The sequence below is a fragment of the Augochlora pura genome, chromosome 2 (assembly GCF_028453695.1).
Source record: "Augochlora pura isolate Apur16 chromosome 2, APUR_v2.2.1, whole genome shotgun sequence".
NCBI lineage: Eukaryota > Metazoa > Arthropoda > Insecta > Hymenoptera > Halictidae > Augochlora > Augochlora pura.
This window is the reverse complement of record NC_135773.1, coordinates 13,105,907-13,133,632: the sequence shown is the minus strand read 5'-3', so window position 1 is coordinate 13,133,632 and position 27,726 is coordinate 13,105,907. Positions and strand designations below refer to the sequence as shown.

At 39.1% G+C, this 27,726-nt stretch overlaps 4 protein-coding genes across 8 annotated transcripts; 3 read left to right on the top strand and 1 right to left on the bottom strand.

The window, feature by feature from the left end:
- Nucleotides 1-853: 853 nt before the first annotated feature.
- LOC144478060 (uncharacterized) lies at nucleotides 854-3,211 on the top strand. 4 transcript variants are annotated; one of them, XM_078195780.1, is made up of 5 exons: nucleotides 854-992; nucleotides 2,034-2,285; nucleotides 2,351-2,485; nucleotides 2,564-2,669; nucleotides 2,746-3,211. In XM_078195780.1, the coding sequence occupies exons 2-5, from the start codon at nucleotides 2,034-2,036 to the stop codon at nucleotides 2,898-2,900; spliced, it is 648 nt and encodes a 215-aa protein (XP_078051906.1). In that variant the 5' UTR covers nucleotides 854-992; the 3' UTR covers nucleotides 2,901-3,211. The 4 variants fall into 4 exon arrangements, with proteins under 4 accessions (XP_078051906.1, XP_078051916.1, XP_078051913.1 ...); XM_078195790.1 differs by lacking the exon at nucleotides 854-992 and adding an exon at nucleotides 1,084-1,294; XM_078195787.1 differs by lacking the exon at nucleotides 854-992 and adding an exon at nucleotides 1,354-1,622.
- On the bottom strand, nucleotides 2,754-6,197 carry Apc4 (anaphase-promoting complex subunit 4). Its single transcript, XM_078195777.1, has 8 exons — nucleotides 5,820-6,197; nucleotides 5,257-5,639; nucleotides 4,981-5,181; nucleotides 4,622-4,903; nucleotides 4,340-4,563; nucleotides 3,721-4,283; nucleotides 3,226-3,652; nucleotides 2,754-3,053 (listed from the first exon to the last, which is right to left on the bottom strand). Exons 1-7 carry the CDS (start codon nucleotides 5,923-5,925, stop codon nucleotides 3,228-3,230), a joined length of 2,184 nt encoding a protein of 727 aa, XP_078051903.1. The 5' UTR covers nucleotides 5,926-6,197; the 3' UTR covers nucleotides 2,754-3,053; nucleotides 3,226-3,227.
- A 3,898-nt stretch (nucleotides 6,198-10,095) lies between these two features.
- Nucleotides 10,096-23,001, top strand: LOC144478224 (uncharacterized). 2 transcript variants are annotated; one of them, XM_078195970.1, is made up of 7 exons: nucleotides 10,096-10,351; nucleotides 12,995-13,085; nucleotides 17,858-18,061; nucleotides 18,134-18,275; nucleotides 19,164-19,363; nucleotides 19,808-19,960; nucleotides 21,235-23,001. In XM_078195970.1, exons 1-7 carry the CDS (start codon nucleotides 10,318-10,320, stop codon nucleotides 22,472-22,474), a joined length of 2,064 nt encoding a protein of 687 aa, XP_078052096.1. In that variant the 5' UTR covers nucleotides 10,096-10,317; the 3' UTR covers nucleotides 22,475-23,001. The 2 variants fall into 2 exon arrangements, with proteins under 2 accessions (XP_078052096.1, XP_078052098.1); XM_078195972.1 differs by having other exon boundaries at nucleotides 10,313-10,344.
- Nucleotides 23,002-25,678: 2,677 nt separating this feature from the next.
- On the top strand, nucleotides 25,679-26,799 carry LOC144478225 (U11/U12 small nuclear ribonucleoprotein 35 kDa protein). Its single transcript, XM_078195973.1, has 4 exons — nucleotides 25,679-25,903; nucleotides 26,088-26,303; nucleotides 26,368-26,581; nucleotides 26,660-26,799. Exons 1-4 carry the CDS (start codon nucleotides 25,901-25,903, stop codon nucleotides 26,764-26,766), a joined length of 540 nt encoding a protein of 179 aa, XP_078052099.1. The 5' UTR covers nucleotides 25,679-25,900; the 3' UTR covers nucleotides 26,767-26,799.
- The last annotated feature ends 927 nt before the right edge of the window (nucleotides 26,800-27,726 follow it).

Genomic DNA, 27,726 nt, shown 5'->3' with positions numbered 1-27,726 from the left:
TGTCAACCAATCAAAGTACAGGAATTTGTCACATTCTCTCAATCCAAGAGCCTCTTTGCCTCCGGATATGGTTCTTGAATAGAGAGATTACTATATGTCTTTTACTTAGACAAGGCAATTATATAGAGGTTAGGTATACAAAGTGTTGATGTAAACAGATCGGCAAGTTTGCAATATGATTATATAGTTCTGCGATCACGTTCTGCCTCATGATTTTTAATGCATTTAATTTTACACTCCAATGGCAGTTGTGCACCGTGTATTATTTACATGGTTCTATCTTCTAGTCTTTCTGGCCATACTTATTATGAAACTTGAACAGAGAATACAATGGAATTGGTTCATAGTTTTTATCCCAATGTGGTTTTATGACCTCGTTCTTCTTGGTAACGGAGTTTTCTTTATAATTTCTCATTGCAAGAATGGGCGTGTTCGTGATGTATACCGCGAAGTAAGTTGCATGTTAAGAACTAAATTTGTAAGAAAAATATACAGTATTTAGTTGACACATTTATCCAGTTTCTTCAAAAAGTACTTACTGTTAAATATTTACTATTTGTCGGACTTGCAATTTTCTCTTTACTTATTTATGTAATTCTTATTTCTTGAAGAAAGTAGTGAAACGTCCTTTGAAATTTATAAGCGAAATATACATTTAATACAAATCATATTGATGAAACTGGATGTTGGTTACATTTTATGATAGTTGAATATAGTTTCCTTTTAGGTATGGTATACTGTTGCCGTATTTTTAAAATTAATTGTTGAGATTTTGATATGTGTGAAATTGGAAGTATCTCAGTGGTTCCTACCAGCAAAAGTTGTCTTGGCACCGTTCTGGATTCTGCTTACAGCATTGGCAGTTTATGTGTTCGTACAACTAATAAAGTTACATCGTTTTTGAAGGAGGCTTGATCCTGGTTGATTCAACCAATGAACAATTGCAGATTTCTTATTCTGGATAAACTTAAATTTATATTGCCATTAGTTGTGTAAGTTGTATGTATAATACTACATATTTGATACTATTAATTTATATTACCTATGTCGTTGATAAATAAATTAATCGTTTTGGTCATGAAAAAACCATTGAAGATTGCTCAATTGTTTACTTATAGAAATATAGTTGATAGTACAAGAATAATACATTGTTATGTCTTTTATATTGAGCATATATATTATATAATGATAAAAGGTTTGAATGTATAAGAATATTGCCTTGATATTGGGTTTTACCTTACATATCAGTATTCAATTGAGTCAAACGAACGAGTATATAGCATACTTTCAGATGGTATGGTAGTCACAAGATGCCAGTCTGACTTACTATAAATACATTATTGCACAAGGATGAATAGGACAAAGATATAAATAAGTACTGTGCGGCAGTTTCATTATCAAAACTTTTCTCACTAGTTCCTAAGACTGTCATTCACAAACAGTGCTTCCTATGCTTAACATTAATTTCTAACAAGTGCATTTAGGTATTGTACTATAAAAACAGTAAGAGGTCGTACAGAGTTATATTCTCAGTTATGCAATATGGTTCATTGACAAGAGCCTGCTGTCTGCATTCTCTGTAGAGTAATTGTTCTGGCAACCATCTGTCACATTTACAACAGGTTCTATGATACTGAATTTTTTATTTTAAAGGTGATCACTGGAATTAGAGTATAATTGTTTTATAACAGAACAGGATGAGCTAACAGCATAAGACACTGTCAGTAACGTTGATAGTAGAACAAGTTCAGTCGTGTAATCCTAAAGTACTTATTTTCAACAAGATATGAAGTTCCTTTAACTCAATATTTGTGTGAAAATTAAAATATTAATATCATAAAGTGTGTGAATAGTGATATAGTTATACATATTGAATTTAGAAGTAATTAATAATAAGAAGTAAAAGTAATTAGAAAACTCTGATTATAAAACATATGTTATGAAATAAAGTCGTAATCAATGTTTATTAACATCTATTGCAAATAAAAACTTTGTTTGATCTTTGTATTAACTTGCTTGAATTAATTTTTCAGATGAACCTAATATTTTTCTCATTAATTGTTGTGTCATTATTATTATTAAAACATGGAGTTGCTAGTGGCGAGATTACGGTAACGGAAGTTCCAGCTGGTCACTTAGCTGAGCTTCCATGTTTAAGCAGCGATGATCATCATCGTTTTATGTTTTGGCAACTTACGGATGACAAACGCATTATCGGGCCTGGAAATTTCATGGATGAAAATAAGTACAATTACGAGGTGCTAACTGGAAAGCTTTACATTAGGGTAGGTAGCAACAAGTAAACATATTTTGCTTTAAAAATAATTCTTAATTAATCATTTCTTGGTAGGGTGTATCAACAGCTGAATCAGGTTTCTACAAATGCGTTTCGAAAGGCATAGCCGATCATTCTTCCATAAATATTCACGTTGTCGAGTTAATTGTTAAGAAAGATTGGGAAGATGTGTGGGAGAATGACTTTGAGGTATGCCGAAGTATTTCACAATTGACAAAAGCTAATATGCATTGTGCAGTCATTATTTTAAACAATTTCTTTTTGTAGACAAATTTGTTACGTGGAATGGCTGCTGTTATGGTAATAGTTGTTGTCATAGCAGTCGTACTCTTCATCATCACGGCGAAAAGAAAACAAAATCGAAGATTTTTCGGTATATTTAATGAATACTTAACGTGGGCGATGAATGAATTTATTTGGTATTAAAACTGTTGTCTTTATTGTTATAGATTTAGAAGAGTCGAGAGAAAATTCCCCTGCAAAATATACACCAAATACCAGCGGTCGTCCTAATGTGCCAACGCCAATAGCTGAAGAAGGTGGTATTGATAACTCAGCTCTTGATATCGACTTTCCAAGAGTATTTAAACAAATGCAGAAATGAACAACAATTTCGTAATGCAGTATCTCCTTATACCAAGAGCCATGGTGCGGTAACAAGGGAGTATTGTACATTGTACAAATCAACTTTTTATAGTAGTTTATAATGAATGCATCGAACTTTTCATTGTGCTACCACAAAGAGAAAGACGTGAATCTGTTAAGGACATAAATCTAATTATACTATTTTCTAGATTAAAGTTACTATATATTGTATATTATACACATAAATAATTAAATTGTTTATGCAAATGTTGTATTTTATCAGATCATTATTTTAACAAGTATAAGAAAATAAAGTTGATCTTATTTGAATGTAGGAGACATACCACTATTGCTTTTGCGTCAGTTCATTAAGAAGTACTGCTGCTTCGTGTGCAGTATTTACCATACTGTCGTTAGCTCCATCTTCTTCGTCTTCTTCATCTTCCTCTTCTTCCGGTTCTACTTCAGTCTCTAGTAATCTTATTTTTCTATTGTTCTCGCTTAAAACAGCAGCTACCTTTCGAGCACCGCTAACTGCTAATCGCCTAACAGAAATACCTTGAAGCGGTCGTGGCCAATTATTACTTATGAGATCGGATAGGGTAACTGGATGTTTATCTTGATTATTGAAAATTCGAGAATGATTGAGTGGTAATTGTAGAAGAAACGACGCTTGACTGTGTTTGTTAAGGATTAACAGACTGAGATACTCCTGCGTATAAAACTGTAGATCCACCACATTACCGTCTATATAGGTTTTAGAATGCGGTTCTAAAAAAGAATTGAACTTAGTTGTATAAGTACATTTGTATGTATATGTTCAGAATGTATCAACATACCCGATCTATTATCCACGTCTATCGTAGCCAATCTAAAGCTGAGCGAAACAGATGAAGACTCGACTTTGAACAATCGTAATATTTTGTGATCAATGTCACAAGTTGCCACCAATAAGCCATCATTGTTTGTTACAATTTGGGAAGATGTGAATGCTATAGACGGAGCCAATGAAATGCTCGAGATAGTAAAATGCTCGACCAAACCTTGGTAAGCTTCTCCGAAAACATTATGTATAGCGGTAATTAATTTCGCATGAGATTGTAGTAATGAAAAATTCAGATCTTGTTTCACGATAAGCGGATGGTCGCGGAGGCAATGATTCTCGTCAAGCATAGCTGCCCATTCGCTTCCCTCAGGAGTTAAACATGTCTGCAAATTTTCGCGTCGTAGATACTGGCCTAATTTTTCTAAATTCACACCTTTCCTGCCTCCAACACCTGCTTCAGTCTTATCGAAACCACGTAAAAATTCGGCTATGAATGTCAATTCTTGTTGACTGACCCGACTTACTTCAGATGGTATCCTTTCGTCTGTTAGTCTTAAAATTACCACGTACAACCACCTAAAATTATGATAATTTAATGTTAATACATTACCAGTAGTACTTATACAATTTACCTGAAGAATGCTTTATAGTCCCTCATACTGTGATCTATTACTTGTTGTATTTCTGACGATTTTGCTAGAAAAGCTTCTGAAGCGTGCAAAGCATTTGTTATCACATTCTCATCTGTTAAACCCAATAGTTCATAGGGTCCACCTAGTCTCACCATACCTTTCATTTCAGCCAACTGATATACCAATGCCATTCCAACACTTGTTAAATTCTTTAACACTAATTTCTGTAACATAATTCATTGTTTATTTTGATTTTTAATCAGCGAATTTTATGTTCTGTACCTGTATATTGCTGTAACACATTTCAATGCTATGCCCCAACTTTTTCAAGCCCTTTTCAGTGAGATCTCGTAATAAAAAATTTTCCAAATTTGGTGTTGGTATGCCAATCATTAAAAGTTCTAAAAAATCTGCAGCAACTCCGCCAGGTGGATTTGTTTCAGCATATCGTGCTAGCTTCTCATCCATTTCTAAGAGAATTGTCTCCCACGCTTCAGAGATGGCCATTAAAGTTCGCGAAAGATAATCCATCAGGTATTCTATATTAGCTTGAGCTTGTGCTACCTCACATTGAAATAAAAAATGTGTAAAGGTTTTGTTACTTTTTATGGTACAAAAGTAATCAATATCATGCAAAGAACCTTTAAGAATGCTATGTTCTGTTCCAACAATGGACACTTTAATCTGTTGACTTTAATGCCACTGTTATCTTTCCATGTAATCCACATTGGTTTATCAGATCCACCACTGATTTCCAATATCGGACCATGTCCTATTGAAATTGTACCACAGTAGAACATTCCGAATACATACATTGTAACATTTCCATCATCTAGACCAAGCTGTAAAATATAATGAACTATAATAGTAATTTTTCCAATGTTTTCAAAAAGAAATGTCATTTCATATAAACTTACAAAAAGTATATCTAAGGTTTGGAATAAGGATTCTTTGCGCTCGGGTTCTTGACCAAAGCTTCTATTTAAACTTGGTAAGGGTGGAAGATATTCTCCAGCTGGTAACATACTTGCTTTGCTTCCTCCTGATGAAGTATCACTTATCAGATTTGTTAGAGGCAACCACGTTATGCATGTGATCTCATTATGAAAATTGAGTTTGGTTTTATTTATAATATTTTTATTTTCTATGTCTACAAGACACATGACTTTAGAGTTCTCATAGGAGACAGCCAAAAGTTTTCCATCTGGTCTCCATGCTAAATTTACTATAGTATCAGTTTCTTCGTTTGGACTTAATAGCCATACTCTTTGCCAGGTCAGTCTATGAAGTGTAACTTCTCCTATAATAATCACATTAAAAAGTAAAATCAACAGAAATATATTTAATTCAAGAGTGTTTGAATAAATAATAATAACATTTCATATTCTAAATAGTTCGTACACTAGTAAAAATAGTTTATATCAAGCATGTGTAATGAATTCGTCTTTTGTCGATAACAGAAGCTATTTGAAAATCTAACCTTTCATATTTGCAATTGCAAGAAGATCCATTTTTGGCGACCATTGCATTCTTGTTACTTCAGCTGGAAGCTGCCGTTCTTCTAATTGCCTCATACTTCCTGCCATTTTCACTACTTTTATCTAATTGCTAAACAGAGAAACGTCATACATATTTCAGATGTAAAGATGACAATTTTAAGGTTATGTTTTCCTGTAGCGTCTTGTCCTGTTTTTTTTCTATGTACATAAATACATAGGATGTATCAAAATTATTGTAACTCCGGGAAATTAAAGATTCCTGAGGTCATTTGGAGTAACTTTTTCTTTATCAAAAATGCAATCCGCAGCTTTGTTTACGAGTTATTAACGAAAAACAGTAGCCAATGAGAGGCGGGCGCGCAAATTTTCAACGTACTGCAGTAAAGTTCAGCCAGCGAGCTGAACCGTGAATCGCTCCGGGGTGGGCGGAAGGAAGGGGCGACTCTGAGTCGCGTTTGAAATAATGAACAATTAGTGAATTTTCTGAATTTTTTATTAATTTGAAAAATCCCAGAAATATTATTATAATAAGTATATAATAATAAGAAACTCATCCATTTAGTTTAAATCAACGTCACAGCTTAATTCGTATACGATAGCGACGAACACAAAGATGCTTCGTGAAAGCTACACTATCTTTCACTACACTATCTATCATAATTATGAATGATAATAATTATTGCTAGTTTAATACGCGTGATCTATTGTCTCGCAAAAGAAACTGCGACATAATGCACGATGGCCAACAATGCTTCGTTTTCTTAGAAGCGAATTTCAACTGTTTTGCATCGATCGCGAAATTGTCGTATACAGATCAGCTGTGTCGTTCATTATCATACATTGTAAGAGGTCCATGCACAATCCTCCGAGCATGGCGTGGATTTACAATTAAATGTGTGAATTTCATATTATTAATATTTGTCACATTTCTCAAATAATGAAAAAACTGTGACGGTGAAAATTACGGAAACTCCTTCCTACAGACGTTTGGCCACACAGGCTGCAGGTGTCCCACACAGTCTTTAAGCAATGATCCTAAGGACACTAGAACCAGCCTCACTCTAAACATTTGTAGCCCATATGTGGCCAAATTTTTGTAGGAAGAAGTTTCCGTAATAATTTGAGTAGTGTTTGAAATAATGGACAAGGAGCGAATTTTCTGAAATTTTTATTAATATGAAAAATCAGGATGTGCATGTTGCCCCCCAATGTGCAATAATAGTCTTGAAATTTAAATATTTTGCCAATTTATAGTCTATTTAATAATTAAAAAAACAAGTTTTTTAATACTTAAAAAACCAATCACCACTTTACAGCCATTAGCTCCATGTAATTGTCGATTTCGAATTACATAGTTGCAAACGAATTTACAGCTGATTGGAAATCGAAAATTACATCGATTGCCCGAGTCTCATCACGTGGAAGTTGCTGGAGTGGAGGCCTGAAAGGGAGTCAGAACGAAACCAGAATTTGTTATGGCTCCCTTTCCTACAAACGCATGTTTCGCCTACTTATTAACGTTTTAACAAATAACTAATTTGTCTACGCGATATTTTATGATAATTCGAACTGATCACGGCTGATCGTTGCGACGGCAAAGTCGGCCTAAATACTGCTACTACTACTGCTACTGCTATTGCTACTGCTACTGCTACTGCTACTGCTAGCACGCGCTGACTAATTGAACAATAACATGGTGCTCATCGGTTGTTAACCTAGAGGAACTGTCAACACTGTTTTTCATATTGCGTATTATTTAATCGAATATCTTTCACTAATAAATTTATTATTTCCGGCTTTGCAATATTTATAACAATTCCGTTTGTTAGAAATGTGGACAAGCAGCCCCTTGGCTATTTTACCATTTAATTTATTAATAAAAATGATAGAATCAGAGACGTGGAATAATTTTTCGAGCACGTATGTTTCGAGAAATCGCTGAATCATTAATAAATTAATTGCTTCTTGTGCATTTAATATTTACAAGAATTCTTTTTGTCGATTGTATTATTAGCACATATTTACATTTTTTGACACTATCTGTAGGTTCAGTAACGTAGATTTGAGCCCGCTGGCTCGCGCGCGTAGCAGCAGGTTGAATTCTCGCGCGTTTGTCTCTAATACGATACTGTTTTTCATTAATAACTCGTTAACAAAGCCGCAGATTGCATATCAGCAAAGATAAAGGTTACTTGAAATGGTCCTCAGGAACCCCTCATTTCCCGGAGTATGTATAATTGTGGTACACCCTGTATATTGTTTTTTCTCCCCATTTCTTGATAATATTTTATTATATTCCTCCATAAGCTTGACTTCAGGTTCAGCATTGACAATTTTTAATTGTTGGATTCACGCCAAGACAATAATTACCTTATCCGGATCCTGTGAATTTATCGAAACATTTTCAGGGGACATATTTATTTCAAAGTACATCGTATAACTTCTGCAAATACACTGGGCGCAACAGATTTCATTTATTTGAAAGTTGAAGCTCCTTTACAAATAGAATTTCACGACGTGTGCCTCAGATGGCGCCTCAGCCTAATGAATGTTCGGCAAAGAGAGAGACCATATGAACAGCAAAGTAAGCAAACGAGATTCCCTATCCATGTGCAAAATCATGCAACAATGGGTATTGTTTTATTTCTCTTCATCGTATCTCGTTAGCTGGATGCGAAGTCAAATGGTGCGGATATGCGAGCCAGCTTAGGGAGTACGAAAAATGTGCAAGAGTAGGACTTATTACTGTACATACCTTGAAATTATGAAAAAAATATTTTCAAATAAATGAAGTTATTAACATTTAACATTCAATATATCTTTCTTCGTTTTTTTTTTCAATTATGACATGCAATACTTTTTGCCGAATTGGTTTTGAACCGGAAATATTTATGCAGAATACAGAAGGAATTCACTGTTCAAATAAATTGTCCAACCAGAGCCAAAAGCAACTCTGCGAATGACGAAGGTGGAAATTTCAAATTGAAAATAAACGCTGCTATTATTGTTTCAATAAAAGAGAATATAAATTTCTAATCCATTAATATATAAATATATGTTCTCTCATGTTCTTGTCTGTAATTACTTCTTTTATAGAACATGTTAAGGTAGACATATTATATTTTGTTTTATTCTTACGCTGTGAAAGAATGTTTTGCTCAGGTTTTGCTGCAGTCATGCAAAAATACCAGAACCGAGTGTAAAATTCAAGCAAGTCTGCAGAAGTTGCGAATTCCTGACGTCTACGGGTAAGAAAAATAAAAACTTCCGGTTTCAGATAATTTAAAAGCACTTTTTAAAAACGTTTACAAGGATCTCTCATTCTAATTTTCCAAATATTATCCTCTGTCTCATTGGATCTTTGATCATTGGTGGTTTAAAAAAAAATGGTTCTTTCAATTCTTTGCATTTTATGGTTCCTTCTAAATTTTCGTTGTTCGTACTATAAAAAATTTTGTTCTTAGTAGCTGGAAGAGTACTAATTGTGGTATCAATATAAATAATATAATATATAACCATCTATTATAAGTAAACCGGCATATTTTCCGTCAGAAATTTTGCTTTCAAATAGGTAACTGTTCCAAAAGAAGTGCTCTATCCAAAGATTAATCGATCACTTTCTATCGTCCATGTAACTTCATTTACTAGCGTCAACAATACCCAACCATTTCATCGCTATACGAAACAATACTGGGTCACAGATCTGAAAAGATGACGATCTTTAAAGACTGGGTTGCGTTGACTTCAAGCACCATTCTCCAAGAGTGAACGGTTCTGGCAGAGTCTAGGACCTAGACGAAGGTGTCCTAGAGTAGCCATCATTCGCGAGGGCCGTAGTGAGTGTTAAAACTGGTTCACCCTAAAACCTGAATAGTCGTAGACGCCTCAGTAGTCCACGTGGTTCTCAACTGGGCGAGGTTGCTTCGTGGCGACACCCGGCGTCCTCCAGGCGGCCGGCGCTACGGCGGCGAGGTCAAAGGGAGTCTATTGTCGATCTACAGTCGATATTGAGGCCGCTTGGAGAACCCAAAGAGAGCGAGAGAGGGAGAAAGGGAGAGAGAGAGAGAGAGAGAGCGCAGACAGGCGCTAGGAACACGAAGCAGATCGAAGGTTGGTCGGTCGGTACTCGAGCCGACGACGAGGCGAGGAGCAAGGCGGGTTCTTGAGGAACGCCACTGGCCACGTGACCCGCCAGCAGAATCTGCGGCGTCCGCCGAAAATCTAAATCCGTCCGAGCCGAGAAGAAGAGGCACCCGAACGTCGGCCACCGGGTCTTGCCGCCAGAGAGACCGCATACGCGATAGTCAATAATTGTCTTTAGGATCTATCGGATCGGTCGGTGATCGACGCGGAAGCACCGAGACCGAGACCGAGACCGAGCGCGATCGTGATCGTGATCGCGATCCGCGTGCAACCACTCTTTCCGACACCTTAGTGAATCCAACAACCTGATCGCCAGCTGTCCAGGGTGCCAGAAGAATGATACGCGTCGACGAGACTGACCCGGTTGGTGGTAAGGGACAGACACTATCTGCACATCATGATCGATGTCCAACTTGTGATATCATTACATTGGAGATCGTCGAAGGGAATGGGTGATTCGAGGATCCTAGGCTACCGTGTTTCTGGAAGTTATTTATCGGTATATTTGGCCGATGAAATGGATCAAGAGAAGATCCCTTAGAATCTAAGGCTTAGATCTTGGTTTCCTGTGCGATGTGATATCGAGGATCATAAACTGATGTAGGAAGGATACAGTCAGGGTTTTGCAGCAGTGTTTCGTGGAGTTGTCTGTTAATATTTTGAGCTGGTGTGCGCGAAAGGGGTCAAGAGGATGGAGCTGCTACCATTGTCGTCCTTTTCTTAGATCTCAGTGTGCTGCGCGTTGTGGTACCGTAGATCACGAATCGATGCTGGAAAACAGCCGCGTTCTTCTTTTGGAGCTCGAAATTAGTGTTTGTAAAGTGTCTTTTTTTCTGTTGCACCCTTGGGTGGCGTATGCAAAATGCATTGAAAATAGATTCTCTTTGACGTACGATACGATGTATCGTGGAGCTGTTTGTAACTGTTTTCTGCGGAGCCGTTTGTTGTGCACACATTTAGTTGATACATGTGAAAGAGGCCAAGGGAAGCTTGCTCCTCTTTAGATCTTTGTCTGCTGCGCTCTTTAGCGCATTCGAGATCATGAATTACTCGGATAATTTATAAAGTTGAATTTCTATGAAGTACCTTCTTGTTTGACCCAAATATTTTCACGAAACAAATATCTCTTCTGTGCACATGACTGACTGATACAAAATGGACTAAGAGAAGGGGTCTGCTATCATTTTTTATGGTTTTATCTCCACTGTGTTAATACATATTGTGATATAGGTCGTGCCAGATAGGAAACCTGCGATCAAACTACTTTTTTCTTGATTCTGTCTGTTGCGCATCCAACGGATTAACGTAAAATGGATCGATGTTTTCTCTGTTGTACTACGTTACGTGTATCCTACGTTACGAGCCGTTTGACGAACCTTGATTATAAAGCGAAAACACCGGTTTCACCGGAGCCAAAGTTTCCAAGGGTCCCGATGATGATTTCATTCTCGGCGCGGCAGAGTGCGGTGGCTCGATCGTGGTTTTTCTTTAAATAAATTCGCTGCAAGGTGATTCACTGGAATTCGGGTCGATGAAGGGAACGTTCAACCGAACGTGTTCGAAGACTCGTGTTCGTTGTTTCGGCTGGAGATCGCCGTTCCGCCAGCTGTCTCGTACAAAAGGGTGAAATGAGGTCGTGGTCGCTGCGAAATCATGCGCTCATCGACGCACCATGAAACGCGAGAAACTTCCGCCTTTTCGACAGCGTTTTAACGTGATATTACTATCAATTGATTGCCATGGAAATCCACGAACTCGTCATCATTATCATTCACAATCCAGAAATCGTACCTTTTTCAGTATCGTGACGTAGGAAGCTGGACGGATTTCGGCGCTGAACAACGCGCAAGGTTTAAATAATCTTGTCGCATTGCTCAGTTCTGATTCGAGTTTGATGCACCGTGTACAACTGCGCTAATTATTGTTAAAGAATTTCCTAATCAATTTCGGTCTCGCGCAACGTCTACAAATTCTCCAATCTTTTCTAAACACGTTCGCGGAATTCCATTGTTCGAATTTCGGTTGTTTGATGTTTTTTAAGAAGCCGCAGAAGATTTGTTCTCTTCTAGCTTCTGAATATTTTTGGGACATTCGTAACTGTACGCAGTTGGAAAACAACTGACAACAATAACTTCTCCACGGCTTCTACAAGCTGTCCCGTGTGGAAACTAGAAAAGACAAAAATCGCTAAATATACGCGGTCGAGACATTTCGTCTCTGTCCATGTTTAGCTTCTTTAACGTCAGAAATGTTCAGTTGGCGTGGTTCCCTCGTCGAAACCAGGATCATTGAAAAATAGACGATTAACAAGGTGTTTGATTACGCGCGCCTCGCACACCGGCGCGACGTAGCAATGCCGCGCAAAATACATACCGTCAGATATCACGACGGCTTCGCGTCGATGTCGCACGTCACCGGAAATTACCGTCTGTAAAGGGAAACGAGTCGAGTTTCAGCGCGATCAGCTGCCATTCCTGTGGACTAGGCTTCCTTGTCAAGTGCTACGCTTTCGACCGGGTTCGTTTAATGGACCGACCGATTTACATATTTGGGAGGCTTTCACGGCCGCTGACGTATTTTTACGTTGGGGGAGATTTGAATCGAGTCGGGATCGTGGACAGACTCTCTTTAAAAAGCTACAGTCTATGTTCGATTTTTCTAAAGGAGGATAAAGATTTGTCTCATATATATGATTTATTCATCAATCACCGTTATTGATTATTATATTACATGTCGCTTAGTGAAATTTCTCTCTCATTAATTCTAAATCATCCTGCATATTGTTTAATCAGTTACTCACAGGACTTACGCGTTCATAAGAGAAATCCTGAAGAAGATTTCTCGCTGTCTAATTGTTTAAAACACATCTGCTAGCGTAAGTAATGTTTATTCCACGATTTTAATGAAAACTTTAGCGCATGGTGCTGAATGCTACCTGATATCGGATGATTATTTCCTGCTGATTGTTCACGATCAAACGCAGTTGATAAAATAAATCGATTTCGTTTTTCAGAGATCGAGCCGAGCTTCCCGTATCGAGATGTGACTATTCGGCGGGGCATCGATTTCAAGGATCACTATAACATCCAATCCGAGATCGGAAGGTGAGTGATTCATTTCTTCGTAAAATATGTCATCGATCGTTTATCGTTAATTTAGTAACGTTCACGAGATGGTACCGCGAGACCGCCGCACGGTATGTGCGGCGCAAGGCTTGGCGATAATTGTTTGTGCACGAACGAGCTCGATCATTGGAAATACATATCGTGGCGAGCCGTAGGGCTGGTCATGCTGTTTCTGAATTTGACACGATATGCTTGCTAGCGTTATGCAATGATTATACGAGCTGCTCCGATATTCTGAAACACACCTTAGGGAACCAGACGTAATAATCATAACAACGAAGACGATCACGTTTCCGATGCACGCACTCTGAAAATAACAGTGACGAAATTTGTAAATTAACTTCAGATAAAGGTGGCGTAATATAAATGGTACATGGGATGATAAGAAATTGAACATCGAGTACGGAAGTAAAAAGAAAAAAAAAGAATGAAACTAGGTAAGAGTGTGTCAGCGATAATTAACATTTGGAATGCGATCTGTCAAAGAATGACAAGATTGAACGAATAATGGCGCCAGGTTCGATTAAACTAGTTCGATTAATATCTCGGAGAGAGGCGATCGTGTTTTCAGAGTCGAGAATGCTGATCGTAGATCTATTGGGTCGACAAAGGGGAAGGGAAAGTTTTGGAACCTTGACGTGTTTATACCTTCCGGCCAACGTAGTATTCTCGGCTTGTTTACATCGTAGTCTTTCAGTTACTATGCGTGGCAGCCATTGTGAATGAGCCCCGGACTTGAATGATCTCGCACGAGGCTGCTGCTCCTGGCGAACCTATAAAACATTTGTTTTAAATGTTTCTACGTACCACAAATAATTTACTCGTGATTCTCCAATCTACGGACGTGAATGGAGATGGATTCGGAACTGATTTTTTTCGAAAACGACATTTCAAATTGTTAATGACAACTGTGACAATATAGACACATTTGCAGCCGATATTACGAAACTTATTAAAAGTATTAAAAGTAATATATTTGAATACTTTTTAGTATTTATAGGCTTTCTATAGTATTATATTTAAATACTTTTTAATATTTATGAAATTTTCATAGTATTAAAAGTATTATATCAATATTAGCTTTTAGTTCTGTATTGTACAAATGGGGTATTTAGCCTTTATATGTAAATAAATTAAGTTAACAGCAAAATGAAAGATCTCAGTGGTCTTTTCTTATGTGCTTCTGTGCGACGAACTCGGTGTCCGTTTGGATACTTTTGTAAACAGCTTGTAAACGGAGGTGTCATGAAATAACGTAAGGAAGTCGTTCGCGAGATACAATCGCGGATTGTTGCGATGCGTAGGATTTTTATTTTTAATTGGTAGGGAATGTCGATGCACAATAGCGTTCGTGCGTCAGGCGCGCGAACAAAGGTATTGGCGGATGGACTGATGCCAAAGGTAAGATCCGAATGCCAATGACAAACTATTAGTGAACCGATCGATTCTCAATGGGTGCCCTTGATCGACAGGAATGATTGTCGCATGGTTCAGTCTAGGAATGACATCTTAGTATTTCATGCGTCTATAGGCAAGAATCAAATTCGATGGTGCCGTTCCGGGATTAAATCTCACGATATTTTCTAAATCATGGTATAAACGATCGCATGACAGGGTATTTTAAATTTTATTTAAGAAAGTATTTGATCGAGGGTGGAATAAATTAGGAAATTATTTCAAGTAAACTACTCTAAAATTATTGCATGTACGAAAGGACTAGTACACAGTTGTTTCAACTGGTGCGTAGCCAGATGAAATAATGCATTATTATTCGAATAACTTGTTAGACTAATGCGTAAGATTTGTTGTGAATCATGAATGATGCACCAGACCGTCGGAGAATTATTAGGGTGAAAGCGAGGAAACGCGGCGAAGGATGCTCGTTTGCATAATTGCGGAAGGTCGTCCAGCTAACAAGAAAGGTTTACCAACTCGTAAGATCCAAAACTGATGAAACTATAGACACAAATACAGTAAGTTATTCCGAAACGGTACAACATTTTTAAAAATATCATCTGTTGTTCTTGAGATACGTTACGAATAAGAAAATATTGACAGTTTTTTAACGACCGACTTCACTCCTTTGAGTCGTATAAAAGCGGCGTTAAATTCGGCATTGCTTACTTAATTGTGTGCAAAGTTTTATAAATTTTAGATTTTACCGGTTGGCAAACCTTTATTGTAAGCAGGATAATACCGCGATATGATGCCAATAGTAAACTCAGCACGGACCACGCACCCGGCTACTTCAGAATGAAAATTCCACTCGGGTTAAGAATTCGCGGAGCCAACGGTTCATTCATCTTCGAAGGATCGACGGAAATGCCTCCAGTCGTGAATCATCGCGAATCCACGCTCAACGGATCCGAACAGTTCCATTTTCAAACGCCCACGACGGCCTCTGAATCACTCGTCGTTCCCCGATATGTCAACAGGTTCCGCGTTTCCATTAAATCGTTAAATCATGTATTCCAATTAAACCGCCGCGGTTCCTCCGCCAATCCTTTTCTTTGGCCGTTTTCCACCGGCTGCGAATTCCGCGTTAATCACGCGTAGGATAAATGCGGAACGAGCGCTAAACGTGACTGATACGTGTTGCATTCAATAGTGGGAAGATGGGCTTCAATTAAGTTCAGCACGATTTTTATTTATGCGCATTTTTAGATAGAGAAACGCATTCGATCGTTTCCTAGGAAATCGTCTTTATAATTTCAGTAATTAATAGACCGCGGATCTTTATACCAAATTCATGTTCTCTAATCAATTGTAAGAGAAAAAGAAGTTAAGTAAATACTCCTCTTTCAACAGGTGACGATCGGAAAGTGGTGCAGAGTCGCATTTGACTCAAGCTAAATTAGTGTAGCTCAGATATTGTGAAAGAAAAGATAGCAAATTTTGTTGTCTGAAATGACTCGGCACCGCTGGCGGATTGTCAATAATTCCACTACATTAAGGAGAACCTAAGAACATTCTTAAATCAGCCTAATGTCTTCGTTGTTCGCTAGTCCAGTTTATCATAAATGCATAGAATTGTCTATCTAGTAATTACAAATAGTAATTAACAAATTTCCCGGATTTTTACGTTCTTGGACAAAAATGAATAAGCAAATCGGATAATTGTAAAATGTACAATAAATCACTTGAACAACAGAATATTAAATGTATTTATTCCACAGCTTTGTTATTTTTTAACTGCAACTTACTTATAAGCTTGGAAAATGCATGAATAAGATAACTATGGCGACAACATGGAAGAAACATATTTCTATCTGATTTTATTTCTTCATTGCCGCCCAAGGAAATTTTAATTTTGCCTGAAGGTCAAGTGTAATTATAACTGAACAAATCGGTTGTTCCATGGCGATGGGTTTAGCGTTGAGAATGTTCTACGAACTTCGCTATTGGCACGAAAAATTGTTGTTACATGTCTCGTAGGACGCGTGCATAAATGAACCGATCGATCGAATTAGTTACGCGTGCAGATGCTCCGTTTCGATAATTCGTTCCGGCGACCCTGTTGCCTATGGTATGCTCTACTAACTCACTGACTCACTGACTTGGCAGAGTGACAGCTGCGATACAGGTTTCACCACTGCATTCTAGCGAGCCAACGCGAGGCGGCTTGGCACTTCCTCCAGCTTTTGTCGCAGTTCGCGGCCATTTTTTCTTGTCCATGAAAATTCCTTTCGTCAAGGTTGGAGACTGCCGTCGCAACGCAAAACAAGCGAAATTTATCATTCGGTGCGATACGTACACGGGGAAGAAGCGAACGCTAGTCAAAGACGCTCCATGATCGCTGCGAAATTCTGTTGTCTCGCCGCGACATTTAGAGCGAAATTCGCGCACTGAAAAGATTTCGCTTTCGGTATTTTCCACGCTACGCGCGTTCCTTGGCACATAGGAACCGAGTCGGAGTTTCTGCAGCTGTGCTCGCAGATTTTATCGTGTTAATCTTAGATAGAGCTTGTATTGTTGCAATACAACGGTCGTCGTATTGCGCGCATCGAATACCGCGCCGAAAAGCTAGCTCCCCCGCTGCAAACGTTGTCGATTCTATTAATTCTTGTTTTCAGCGTTTCCCTTTTTAAATTTATGTCTAAATAAATTTCAATGCACGTCTATACATTTTTTTATATCTTATTCAGACAGTTACCTAAATGCTTTAGTTAACAGTATCGTATAAATAGATATAACTCGAGCGACAAAATTAATATCTATAGCACTTTTTCTTGCGGGGATACAGAAGAATGCTGTCTTAAACGAATGTTAAAACTTCTAACAATTTAAACGTCCTAAAGTTGACCCACTTTCTGCGCTTTTAAATTATCCCTTTTATGCTTGGATAAATAGAGTCTTTTATAGAAAAGTATCTATTTTATGGCTTGCAGAATGTTGTCTGATTCGAAAGTCAATTATCTGCGAGAACGAATACGGGAAGTGTGTGTCATGAGCAATAAAGTTACACCATCAATTGCTCAGAATCAAAAATTAAACAATACAGAGTAGTCGTTCGATAAGCACACTCTTTGGGGCTTCAGCTTGTTTCAAGAAACGAGACTGTTTATCGAGCGACCAATCTGTTCGCTTCCGCTTTGAGACCATCTACGAAGGCAGTGGGGTCATGTTAGGGTTGTTTCTACCACGGCTACTTAACCAGCTAGCGCAGTAAATCGCTCCGCTGTCGATAAGTAGCCGCGAATCGAATCGGCTTGAGACAGTTTCGTTGAGACGGATTTGATTACTATTTCCAGAGGTAAATTCGGCACCGTTTACCGATGCAAGGAGAAGGCAGGCGGGCTCATGCTCGCCGTGAAGGTGGTGAACACCGTGAAAAAAGAGGACAGGCGGTCAGTCGAGCGGGAAGTCGAGATTATGAGGCGGTTGCAACACCCTAGACTCATTCAGCTGTACGACGCCATCGACACCGGGAAACAGATATATGTTATTTTGGAACTGTAAGCTCTTAACGATTGGCGTTGCTCTGTCGCCTAGATCCGCTGGATCACCATGTATTTTCGTGTTTCAAGGATCGCAGGCGGTGAGCTCTTCGAGAGGGTGATCGACGAGGATTTCGTACTGACCGAGCGCAGTTGTGCTGTTTTCATGCGGCAGATATGCGAGGGCATCGAGTTCATCCATCATCAGAACATCCTGCATCTCGATCTGAAGGTAAAATTTTCAATTTTATTGTAGATCGATGGTCATCTTTTAATTCGCTGTCTGTATTCGTTACTCAAATGTTTCTACGCAGCATGGAGGCTTTGAGAAATATTTAAACATATTCGCAATGCAAAATATTAAATAGAATGTTAAATAGAATTTAGCATAGAATTTCTTACACAATAAAACATAATCGTTTATGGAAAAAGTTGATTGTAACGATTAAACTGTGGGTGCGAATTCTACGGTTTTATATGCAAAATTGAATAGAAGGATTTGAACAGACATTTTTTACTGAGAAAGGGTGTTATCAGTACCCATACCATTGTTTGATTTCACCATCGGAATCACCATTTGCCTATAAACGTGGAAAATTTTAAAAACTTCTGTAATTTGTTAGCAACAGAAAAATCTAGGAAAATTGACGAACTGTGTCCAGCAATAAAGTTGTGAAATCATGAACTTTTCAAGCTTGCGATCGACAGCGAACGAGTTCTCTACACATACGGGACTATTTCCGCTTTGTTACAGTTGCAAAGCCAAAGATTAGACGTGCCAATGAAATAAATGGTCGTAACATCACATTAAACGATCAAGAAATTGTAAACAGGAAGATCAAGGCGAAAGTTGCCAAGAGTCGATAGGATTAACCTATCGTTTTTGGCAACGTTGCTTGTTCGCGCCTCGTCCAAGAGCTTGATAACGGCATATACGATGATGCATAGTTAGTCCCGATCCACGTGCGTTAATTAAGTTGGACGTTCAATGAAATCTCAATCTTATAGCTCTCGATCGAAATTCGTATCGAACGTGCAACTGTTCACGACGATTTGGACGCTTTCTTTCTAGTTCCATTTTCGAAGAATTCTCTCCTGAAGAGAACTTTTCTGTTCACAGCCGGAGAATATACTGTGCTTGACCAAAGAAGGGAATAGGATTAAAATCATAGACTTCGGCCTCGCGAGGGAGTATGATCCGAAGAAGAAGCTGCAGGTTCTATTTGGCACGCCCGAGTTCGTTGCACCGGAAGTCGTAAATTTCGATCAGATTGGTTACGGTACCGACATGTGGAGTATAGGCGTCATCTGTTACGTGCTGTAAGTTTTCCCTCCAGTTTCCACGCTATTTGTTTTAAAACACGTGATTCCTAGACGGCGGATTTTTATGTAACAAATGGTCCTACTGTAATAATTAAATTCATATTTTTGACAGTACAAGTTACTCATTTATTTTTCTACAAATCTTATATGGACTCGTCGTTGTAGCATAAGATATTAAAACATTGATCATTGTCGTATGTTCACCAGTTTTTCTGATATAAGCACTTACCAGCAACTCGGAGCTTATCAAAATCGTTAGACAATGCTGTGACATTTATTAAGAGTTAATAAGTAATGGATAATAATTTAGTATCGGAGATATCAGAATGCAAAGGGTTTAGAAGTCACGTATGAGAATCGGAAAAACTTACGGGTCCGATGACAGGACTGAAAATATTATTAAAAGGAGAATAAAGAACAGGTCAACGGGCTGATTTCCAGATTGTCCGGGCTGTCACCGTTTATGGGTGACACGGACATCGAGACGATGGCGAACGTAACTATCGCTAAATACGACTTCGACCACGACGCGTTCGCTAACATATCCGAGGACGCGAAGGACTTCATCCGGTGCCTCCTGGTCAAAGACAAAGAGTACGTATCGCTTGTTATTTTGGGTCGCACGCGACATTGCGCGACGCGGTGATTATGCGTAAAAATATCCCGCCTCGGTGCATCATCGATGTTGACACCGATTGATCGATGTCGAACGGACGAACCAACGGCGGACTTTTTGCACGAGATTAACGATGGGAACGGCTCAGATAACGGAATCACGGCTCGCACACCGTGCCAAGAAAATTCGACGGACAGCTCCAATAATTCTCAGTCGTGTTTAGGCTACGGACGGATTAGATTATTCCATCTCTTTGTCTAAATAATTCGGCCCATGAATTGTTCAAGTTATGCGGAACAATGGAAACGGGTTCAGTAAGCATTCCGCCGAGAAAACGGTTTCATTTTCTTATAAAAGTTGAAACGTTCAGACCAATAAATCCAATACTATTTTATTTTTTTTATATTTTTCTCGGCAACTTGAGAATTTCAATGTTATTCACGTTATGAGTTTTGACAAAGATTAGCCGCGCGCAGTTGTTCCATAAAGGATATAATACAGTTCTACGAAGAATAAGTTACCGTGTCGATGATTGAAGCAATAGATATTATATAGATATTAGATATTATTAATAGTCGATATTAATCTGTCCAAACTTTTATAAAATCGTATACTCGTCGAAGTTTCACGTATCCTTATGCATGATCAAAATAAGGAAACGATCTTGTTATCTGGGCTGTCGAATCCACGTTTGAGACTCTATCGCGCCGATTCTTCGACTTTCTCTCTCTCTCCCTTTGTTCCCGATTAACCCCCAAGCATGCTTTCTTCATTCTCGACACTTTAAATTCGCTCTGCTTGGAACCAGACACGATTTAGCGAATCAATTCGTGCGATGAGTAACGTTCAAAGCTTGAAGTGCTAAGTGCGACGACTAATAGACTTGCGCAACATAAAATTCCGAGTGTGAGGAATCGTTCATCGGCGTGCGTTCACGAGCAGTCTGCCGGCGTTCGGTGACCAGCCGCCTCAAGTTTCAAAAAAGAAAAGACACCGAACACGAAGAAAATTAAGCGGAATGCTCCATGAATCGCCTAGCTTCCCGGTAAATCGGTTCCGCCATTTTGTCGCCTCCTGCACGCTTCCACCTCACCATCCGCATTCACAATACGCCTTGGGGCCGCTACGTGTGCGTCCAGGGTGTGAAAATCACGAAAGCTAGAAAAAAGAAAGAGAGGGGGAGAGAGAGAAAGCAAGAAAGAAAAGCGGGGGAGAAAATGGCGGTAGCTCACGAGGCAGCTGAATATTTCAGAAAACGAATGTCGGCGAAGCAGTGCAAGGAGCATCGTTGGCTGGCGAGAAAGCCGAGCAATCAACAGGCGGAGAGAACGGTGCTGAATCCCGAACCGGTGAAGCAGATGCCGCAGATCGCGAGAGTGCTGGCCAACAACAGTCTGGAGGAGCTGGACGTGACCAAGGACAACTTGAGGCTGTTCGTCGAGCGCTGGCGGGAGCACCCCGACAGCCCCTATATGATCGAGCTGCCTCAGTTAGGCACCTCCGTGAATCACGATCTCGAGGAACTGGTGTCGTTGCAAGGTCAGAGTCCGTCACCCTGCGCTAGCATCTGCAGCACACCTTCGGAAACAGCGGAGGTATCGCAGGACACGCAGGGCTATCTGACGGTGCCCACCTTCAGCTTCGAGAGGAGAGCTTCGGAAGGAGTCTCCACGGATAAGTCTCGCAGCGACCCGGCCAGTCAGATCGTCCTCGCGGAAGAGATCATCAAACTGTCAGAACATTTGAGATCCATAGCGATGGGCACCTGCCTGAAGAGCAACGAGGACCAACTGGACGGCAAGAAGCCTGCCGAGAAGCAAGAGGAGAAGGCCAGGAGTAACCGCAACGGCGTCCACTCGAGGAACAATGGTCTGGTTCAGGCCAGTTCCGAGTGCAATGAGATCACCCAGAAACTGTCCAGCATAATGAGACACAGGAAGCTGAATGGGACCACGTTCCACAGCAGCCGCAATTTCGACAGGTTAACCGAGACAAACTCCGCGAACATGTTCGCATCGTTCAGGAAGAAGAACGGAGAAGGGAGGAATTCGAAGGAAGAGAGGATCGACCAGGAAGAGGGAGCGAAGAGTTTGGATTTGGAGAGTGCGACCAACTTCGCTAGGACCAGGATACTCAGCGATGGTGAGATCGATTTAACGCCACCGTGGCGGCGTCCCAGAGTGAAGCACGTCTTTGGGGAGACCAGCAGGGACGTGCCCAGGATTTCCGAGCTCCAAAACGTTCATAAGAGTTTGAATTTAGACGAGCCGACCAGCACCAAGGATTTACTGCTGCACCTGCTGGAAGAGTGGGACGAGGTAGCTACCAGGCCTTCAGGAGTCGGCCGGAAGTCGGTTAGCGCTGACTGGTGTGGAGAGGAATCGGTTGCCAGGAAGACCATGAACTCCTTGGCTGAGTACTTTCAGTCGAAGCAACAGAAATCGACCTCGTCCAGTGTCAACGCCACTGCGCCGAGCTCGATACATCGTTGAAGATCACTTGGGTGCTCGAGGACTGGATGAAACTCGTACAAGTGAACGATTTCTTCGGGAAGTATGGGAACGCTAATGTCATTGTTTTATACAAGTGGGTTCTTTGTTTGGTGCTGAAAGCTACGGAGGTTCTAATGTGGTTTGAGCTGATTGTAAGAACCGGTTTTTGGGGAAGTCGATTTTCATTGGATCACTTTTGACAAATGCCCTTGTTCAGTCTTAATTTTCTTCGGGGAATGACCTTTTAGTATGGTGGATTATATTGCGTTGGTAAATGTCTTTGTAGATGGAACGGAACGGTGTCGAAGTTCGGCCGAGATACCGAAAACTATGTTTGTTTATTGTGTATTATAAATGTGCATGCGTGGACGTACGTATTATTTATATTCTAAGCTAAATTATGTAACAGTCACGTGTGTGGAACGATCTCTCATACGGACTGTATCGGGATCACATGTCTATGCATGTACTCTTGTTTTATTGTATTATTTATATTATATGTTTAATATAAAAGGCCATGAAACGTGCGTTGTCTGCTGTTTTATTTCACGTTGTTCTGTCGTAGTTTACTAACTCGATTAGATCGTCTCTAAAGATCCCTATAATGCAAGATCCTTCCAACAAATCGCTAACGATTCGAGTCCGAGGTTTCCACAAGTAATGATCCAAGCCCACTGAATCAACGATCTCGATTCATACATTAGATTTAGGCCCTTCGATCCTGAATTACTTCAATTCTAGTCTGGATATTTCGACTGAAGTTATTCAACTCCAAATCCTTCTAACTAGCCTATAGATTCTAACGTCGTCCGAATTTTTATCGAACGAATCGTCAGAGTGAGACGAGACTTGATTGGAATGTAGACTCACCCGGAAACTTTGATGTTTATTCTGCTCCAGGATGAGACCATCCGCGGGTCAGCTGGTAGATCACCGATGGCTGGAGGCAGCTCTGGAGAACCCGATCTGTAAAGTTCGATTAAAGCGTTACGTGATCAAGAAGAGATGGGTCAAAGCGGTGAACACCATACTGGCGTTGAAACGCATGGGCGCCCACCTAGATTTAGAATTAGTATGATAATCTATTCTTAGCTGGTCAAACTAATTTTTCGACTAGACGTTTGACGAGCACGTTAGTGGTAGACAATGCCGCGAGGATTACGCTTGGGCTAAACTTACGATTTCAAGTATTAATATCTTCCACTATGATCTTTCTAACGCTGTTTTAACGAATTCGCTTTAGAAAGGCTTGCATCGTTTCTTCCAGATTTCTTTTATTTTTCGTTTTAGCGAGTACGATGTTTTGTATTTGTGAAGTTTTCGAGATGAAACACAGTGCCCAGACTTATGCGTACGATTTGTGTGCAACAGTATTATATTATAAGATTGGCACTGCCGCGGCGGACGATAAAAATAATTCCAAAGGCGAGCTAGATCGACAGCGAACTACCGTAGAATAAATCTTGCTGTTTTCTGATTGAGTAGAAGCGATTCATTCAGCGTGTTATTTTCTGAAGGAATACCAACGTATACTTTCGCTTCGAGTTCCAACATTTTACTGGTAATTGTGACAGGAATGACTAACGCGGACATGGTCATTTGCTGTGCGGCAAAACGCGTGGTTTGAACTCTAGTAACCGATTATAGGGTAGACGTGTATAAGATTGTTTGCACGTGATACGATTTGTATCCTAATCATCGATTCATGTGAACGATCTCCAAAACGCTGATTCTTCGAACAAGTGAAACTTGTAATTGATACCTAACTAGTCTTCCTGCTAAACAGTGTACAAATTTTGATAGAACGGAGCTCTTTTAAATGCGAAATTCACATAGTGTGTGAACAAACTTAAAATACTCATTTTGTAAATAAATACAGTATTGACAAATGATTTCAGTTCTCTATTTCTCTCCCGAGTGTACAACAGTTTTAGGATAATTACCTTTTGCGCGCTTTTTAAAACGTTAATCCCAGTTTGACATTATGTCTCCAATTGTTGAAATTTCGATTGCATTGCAGTTTCTATTCGAATTTTGCTTTTTACTAAATAAAGTTTGCGGTTACAGCCTCGATTTGAGAAAAAAGTTATATCAATTTTTCTGTTGGAAATCTACTTTTATAACCTGTTTTTACTCGACGACAATTCGTAGTAGAATATTAAATCAACTTTGTAATATTTCAGACGGCGAGTTTTTCAATTATTTTCGCAAAGAATTTTATACAAAGAATATTAAACTTTTCGTTATATAGGATGGTTTGCATAAACTTTTTACTTATTATTCAAAATAGGAGAAAATGCCAGAGAAAATCATTAGTCGCGAAGGGTCAAATATCGTGACTACTAAAAATCAATTTAGAAGCTAATTGCGCGTTGAATGACGACTGGATCACGGTCAATTTGCAGCCTGAATTTCTTGGACGTGGGATGACAAGATATCCGCGAAGTCGGCCATCTGTAACGGTTGTAATAAATACCGAAAGGTCATCTTTGACGCCACCGTGGCAAAATATACGCGTTCGGACTCGGAATTCCTGAGGGCGAGCGCGGTACCGCGGATTTACGAGGACCGCACGCGATCGGAATTCGTATTATGTAAATACACGCGTGTTGCGCGCCAGTCGTGCCTTTAAATAAAGTCTTCTACAGTGTCGTGCAGAGCACGTTCTTCTACTGTATTAATAGCTATAGTTCCACCTGTTGTCTGCCGTCTCCGCCCCGATTGTGACCGATTCTGGTCGCTACAGTCCCTACAATAAAGGGGAGAGACACGTACTATACTTTGAGGATCAAAAGTATTACTTCAAAAATTTTTTGCAGAAAATATTAATAATTGATAAAGATGTGTGAGAACTCGCAAAATGTAGGAAAGCTATCGAATCGGTTTGGGTCAAGCTGAAAAGTCACCGAAACCTAAACATGTCACCTACTTCAAGAATATCTGGATTTGTTAGAATTTCGTGAAGCTGAAATTTTTGAATACTTGTACAGTTAGACACTGCTTTCTGTTGCATTGGTTTAAATAAATTCAAATTTCCCGCGGCAGAGAAACTGTGGTGCCTTTTGTGGCAGAATTCAGAAGCTTTTTCGATGTCTGTACAGCGCTAGTCGATGTAGTGGCAAAAAGCTCAAACGGTTAGCCAAAATCGACTAATGGTAGCTTGCCTAACAGTTTGAGCGTTTTATCACTACACTAATTGGCGCTGTACGGAGATTGATAGAAACGTCTTGACACAAGAAGCGTCGCTAGACAATCATATTGCAATGTGATACGTTGTAATTCTCTTATTTCTTAAAACTGTTTGCTGACAATAGTATGGTGATTGTCAACTGTTGAATTGTTACAATGGTTGTTCGAAAATTTCGTAGCATAGCTTGTTGACAATTATTTTAACGAACAACTACTCTTAACCTCATTCTGATCAAGATGGTAAGTAAATAACACTGTTTAAAAGACAGTATTACAAAGTAATAGGATCTGAAATTTCAGTGCTCTTTAAAATGAATATTATGATTTTTCTGTAGATTTATACACACGTGTGTGTGTATATTCTTCAAAGATTAATCAATGAGGATTGAGGTTTTATTGACATTAACGTTTACTTAAATTTTAGGCAGATCCATTACAGAATTGGAGTCCGTATGCCAAAGAATACGATCCTCTAAAAGCTGGCAGCATTGATGGTACAGACACAGAACCACATGATAAAGCTGTCAGCCGAGCAATGCAAGCACATTATGAGTCTCCTCATGGACTAAAATCTAAACCAGAAAGAACATTATTTGTAGCTAGATTTGGTCCAAAGATTACTAAATATGATTTGAAAGATGTATGCATTTGCTGTTTACAAACATTAATAGTATTACATGCATACTACGTATCAATAAATACAGTTTTTCTCTAGGTATGGGGATGTTTTATCAGCCAAAGTTATAGTTGACATTGTAACAGGTCTATCCCAAGGTTATGGATTTGTGGAAATGAGAAATGAGGATGAAGCTAGAAGGGCTGTCAGACGTTCAATGGACACAACTTTAAGGGGCTACAAAATTTTTGTTGATTATGAATGTGGTCGCACTATGAAAGGCTGGAAACCAAGGAGAGTTGGTGAGCAAAAACCAAGAAGCCTTTTTTATTAATAAGAAATCGTATTTACAGAAATTATAATTTTTATTAACTTTCCAGGTGGTGGTTTTGGTGGGAAGAAGGAATCTGGACAGTTAAGATTTGGAGGAAGAGACAGACCTTTTAAAAAACCAATTATCCCTAATATTGTGAGACACCAGAAATAAAGTAATTTCCTATTGTACATTAAAATAAATAAATTTGTATATATAATTTTACAGAAAATGGATCCTATTAGATTCTACCAGAATCTAAGTTTTATTATGTTCCTAAAGAGATCAAAACATCGTTAAATATTTTTCCGTGAGGAGCTATAAAAGATAAAATATGCTATTAAAATCCACAGTCTAGACATCGCAAGTAAAGTACATCCGATAGTTTAGCTTCACCAGTTTCTTAAGCATTTAGTTTATTGCACAGTAATAGAAATAGGGATAGAACGAGTTGAAATTACACTAACAACATCATTGTAGTGCACCAGTATGCTGAAAGCTGCACACGTAAACTGTTTTAATTTTGACTGCGATCCAATACAAATATTCGAGACCCGTATATTTTCTCATGTGTCCTCTAAGCGGAGTGACTTCTGTATACATATTATGAAACTAAGAGAATTGCTAGCGCACCACTGCATGCCCCGTGCTAGAAATAATCGTCTTGTAAAAAGCCAACGTTTCGAAGTACAATAAATTGTCGAGAACCACAGAAACATTTTTTCGTATCAGGCGACCGTTCTGCCCGAAATCATGCGCGTAAAAAAACATTTTGTCGTTCTTTTTTTACTCCGGTATACGGGAGCCGGGTTATATTTGAATTTTATTGATACACACCTTCTAAAGTTTCCGTCACTGATGTAATTCAGAAGAAACATTTTTTTCCTCGCATTGCGTAAATTTCGAACCGATGCCAAATCCTCTCTTCGTGGCTTATTCTCTCGAGTTGGTTTTCTATATTTACAAAACACGTCCAGAATGAAAAGGTCATATAGAAATAAAATGTACTTAAGCGTTTGGGAAACATAATTTCATTATATGTAAAACAAATAGATGCATGGTCGATCAAAGGGATTGATTACTTCGTTAAGTGATATAAAATGAATCAAGAAGGTTACACGTCCAATATTTTGT

Excerpts from the sequence above, each read along its gene's own strand:
- LOC144478225 (XM_078195973.1), top strand. Across the intron at positions 26,304-26,367 it reads CTAAATATGATTTGAAAGAT|TTTTTCTCTAGGTATGGGGA; the intron begins GTATGCATTTGC and ends CAATAAATACAG. Across the intron at positions 26,582-26,659 it reads CTGGAAACCAAGGAGAGTTG|GTGGTGGTTTTGGTGGGAAG; the intron begins GTGAGCAAAAAC and ends TTAACTTTCCAG.
- LOC144478060 (XM_078195790.1), top strand. The coding sequence starts at position 1,202 with ATGTATAAGAATATTGCCTTGATATTGGGTTTTACCTTACATATCAGT. Across the intron at positions 1,295-2,033 it reads ATATAGCATACTTTCAGATG|ATGAACCTAATATTTTTCTC; the intron begins GTATGGTAGTCA and ends TTAATTTTTCAG. Across the intron at positions 2,286-2,350 it reads CTGGAAAGCTTTACATTAGG|GGTGTATCAACAGCTGAATC; the intron begins GTAGGTAGCAAC and ends ATTTCTTGGTAG.
- LOC144478224 (XM_078195970.1), top strand. The coding sequence starts at position 10,318 with ATGATACGCGTCGACGAGACTGACCCGGTTGGTG. Across the intron at positions 13,086-17,857 it reads ATCCAATCCGAGATCGGAAG|AGGTAAATTCGGCACCGTTT; the intron begins GTGAGTGATTCA and ends TACTATTTCCAG. Across the intron at positions 19,364-19,807 it reads GGCGTCATCTGTTACGTGCT|ATTGTCCGGGCTGTCACCGT; the intron begins GTAAGTTTTCCC and ends GCTGATTTCCAG.
- Apc4 (XM_078195777.1), bottom strand. The coding sequence starts at position 5,925 with ATGGCAGGAAGTATGAGGCAATTAGAAGAACGGCAGCTTCCAGCTGAA. Across the intron at positions 4,904-4,980 it reads AGAACATAGCATTCTTAAAG|GTAGCACAAGCTCAAGCTAA; the intron begins GTTCTTTGCATG and ends TTTCAATGTGAG. Across the intron at positions 3,653-3,720 it reads AGACGTGGATAATAGATCGG|AACCGCATTCTAAAACCTAT; the intron begins GTATGTTGATAC and ends ATTCTTTTTTAG.